Raw genomic sequence first — 3380 nt, forward strand, 5'->3', positions numbered from 1 at the left:
AGCACAGTAAAAAAAAACATACGGCTGCCCAAATCACATCACATACAAACTACGGCTGCCCAAATCACAGCAGAATTAAATGTGCACCTCAACTCTGTTTGCACCTCAACCCTGTTTCCATCAATACTGTTTGTGGTTGTGGCTTTCGCGAACACATTCTATTGCAATTGTTGTTTGGCAATTTGTTTGTTTTTTCTTGATGCCTAATTTTGGCATACTTAGCTCCATTTGGTCTCAAAATGCTGACGTAGATTGTACTTTTTGACAAGTACAATCCGCTTTTAAACACAAAAATAACACAAAAGACACCGCTTCATAACACAAAAGACATACTGTTTTTTCTCATTGAAGCACAAACATATTTTGCTTTCCCATATTTCTTAAAACACCCTTCTATTTGCATTGATTTTTCTCTTCCTGGACATTTTGGGATCATTATTTGTATTTCTCAATTACACTTATTGGGGAAATGGTATCGATATTGAAACACTGCAGTGTCGTCACTTTGAGGGTAACAATTGTGGCAAATGTAATTTTTGGTCACTGCACATATTTGACTTTTTCTTTTCTTTTTTTTTTGTTGCCCGCGGGCCTTGAGTTTGACACCTGTGGTGTAGAAGGTATGAGTCTGAAGCTGTGTTTAGTGTGCTGTGTCATGTTTTCATGAAAACAAGCACACTGAAGGCCCTGATTTTATGCTGGGTTATAAATCCTCAACTCATCTTATTTGCAAGAATGCATACATCTACTAGCACTAGGCTAGGTAGCAGCATTTGTGCAGCTCCAGTTATTAGTCTAGCAAGCGATCTCTGTCTTGTACCTCAGCCACTCTTCCTGTTGGAAGCTCTGCTCTTTTGAGACTCAAATATATTATTTGTTTGTCAGTAAAATGACTACTCAAATTATTTTGATGATTGTCTGAGGATTATAAAAATGTAGTTTGAGTACTATTCAAATTAAATAATTAATATTGTTACATAATTGGTAAAAAAAAAACATCACTTTCCTGATTTAAATCAGTGAGATCTGTAGTTCTTGTGCATTTTTGTCTCACTGTTGCAATACTGGGCAGGACTTAACAATCTGTGAATCATCAACCTTTAATGAACATGCATATGGGTGAGAATATATAAATGAACTCATAGCTGTTTGGCTCATCAGAGCTCTTCTGCACCTACATGATGATGCTTGACTGAAAACCCTTGGAATGTTCAGTACTTGATCATGCCTACAAATGAGTTGTCACATTTATGGACTTATGGATAATTTAATAAATAGCCATGGATTACTTTACTAATGCTACATACTTAACTCTGGAGGGCCATGTGGAATTGGAGAAGTACAGATATGTTTACTTTATAATTACCCTTGCAGTTTATGTATTCATACTTCTCTTTAATATTGTTGTTATATATGTTATATTCACAAACAAAAGACTCCATGAGCCAATGTATATATTCATTGCTGCTTTGCTTTTCAATTCTCTTTTTGGATCAATAGCTCTTTATCCTAAACTACTTAGTGATTTACTCTCTGAACAACAAGTGATTTCTTACCATGGCTGTGTGTTGCAGGCTTTTTGCATTTATACATATGCTTCATCAGAATTTACACTGTTATCTGCTATGGCCTTTGACAGATATGTGTCCATATGTAAACCTTTACAGTATGCAACTCTTGTAAAAATGTCCACTGTCAAAAAGGTTTTAGTTTTATGTTGGTTTTTGCCTTCCTGTGAAAATGGTATAGTAACAATTCTAACATACCAACTTCATCTGTGTAAATCCAAATTGAACAGAATATACTGTACTAATTATTCCATAGCTAAATTAAGTTGTGGAGACATATCTGCTAACAATTCATTTGGACTGTTTGTTTTAGGCATTGCTGTATTTCCACCAGTCATCTTTATAGTGTTCTCTTATATAAGAATACTTGCTGTTTGTTTGAAGAATTCCAAAGATTTCAGAGGAAAAGCTCTACAGACCTGCTTACCACATCTTTTAATTTTTATCAGTTTTGGCATCACATCATGTTTTGAAGTTATCAATAACAGATTAGAAGCAAACATACCACAAATTATACCTATGATACTTTCAGTTGAAATTGTAGTTGTTCCTCCTCTAATAAATCCTATTATATATGGATTGAAACTGCAGGAGATTTTTACGAGGATTAAGCAAATAATTTTGGGGGGAAAAACACCCATGTAATTTTAGAAAGATATTTCTATATATATTTATAAGACTGGTTTTCAACAAAAACACATATATAGAATACACATTTATACATTGTACATTTTTTTTCACTGTAATTTATTCTCTGGTGTAAATTTAAGATCCTCTACTGTAGTAGTTTATGTTTATTATTATATTATTATTTTATTTAGTGTATATTTCCTGTGGCATTCTTAGCGAGGAGCAAAGTAAGATTTTCATTGTAACTAAGTAACCTGTTTCCTCGGTGCATATGACAATAAACACTTTGAACTTTGAACTAAAGTCTGTGTAACCTTCTTGTTCTGCCCTTAATCTAGACTGTAATAATTTAAAGCCAGAGTTGCTGCCACACTCCACAAATGTTTAAAATGTCCTCTGTACCACATATAGTCCCATACAGAGCTAATTATCCCTCTTTCTTTTCCGTATGGTGTTGGGATTTCTTCTCAGGACCCAGATGGGCACTAACACCGCCCAGATGAACCGACTGGATTTGACTGAGGGACCCAAGAAATGTCTTAACACCAAAAGTTCTTTTAGATCAATTTATATGGAATATAAATGAGTATAAAGTAGTCAAAATACACGTGGTACAAACTCTTCAGTGCACTGGTGCTAGTTGCCTAGGAATCTACCTAACCCAAATGGATCTCAGCAGTGTCCAAGCGAAGAAGCCTCCCATGCTGGGCGATGTCCTCCTTTTCATATTCTTTTTTTCTAAGTTTTGATAACTCCCCCACCTTTGCTACTTTCCATCGAAACCCCCCTGCTCTTCCCCAGTTGTCAGCTTGCTTATCTAAAAACTGCTTGCCTTACACTTTGCACTGAATAGGCCCATTCTGTTCTCCTCAAGGCCACTGTGGCCTCTTCACTTCTGCTCTCCCACAGTCTCCCTGGAAAACATTAAGTTTAAACACTAAGTTTCGTTTCACCTTTAAGTTTCTTTTTTTCTTACATTCCCCCTTTTAGACCTAAACATTGGTCTAACACAAAATTTTATCTAGCCCAGTGCACTTCTTAACAGAAAGACAATCATACAAATCCCTATATGTGTATACATTCATAGTGTGACTATTTCAGTTAGTACAATCTCTATGTGCTCTTTAACGTGATTTGTGGGTTCTGGATCACTCCCCTGTCGTGGGGCGAGACCTTTCCGAC

At 35.7% G+C, this 3380-nt stretch overlaps 1 protein-coding gene across 1 annotated transcript; it reads left to right on the forward strand.

The window, feature by feature from the left end:
• The first annotated feature begins 1280 nt into the window (after nucleotides 1-1280).
• Nucleotides 1281-2213, forward strand: LOC143516152 (olfactory receptor 51E1-like). The gene has a single exon (XM_077007741.1). It carries the CDS (start codon nucleotides 1281-1283, stop codon nucleotides 2211-2213), a length of 933 nt encoding a protein of 310 aa, XP_076863856.1.
• Nucleotides 2214-3380: the final 1167 nt, after the last annotated feature.

Source organism: Brachyhypopomus gauderio, chromosome 6 (genome assembly GCF_052324685.1).
Source record: "Brachyhypopomus gauderio isolate BG-103 chromosome 6, BGAUD_0.2, whole genome shotgun sequence".
NCBI lineage: Eukaryota > Metazoa > Chordata > Actinopteri > Gymnotiformes > Hypopomidae > Brachyhypopomus > Brachyhypopomus gauderio.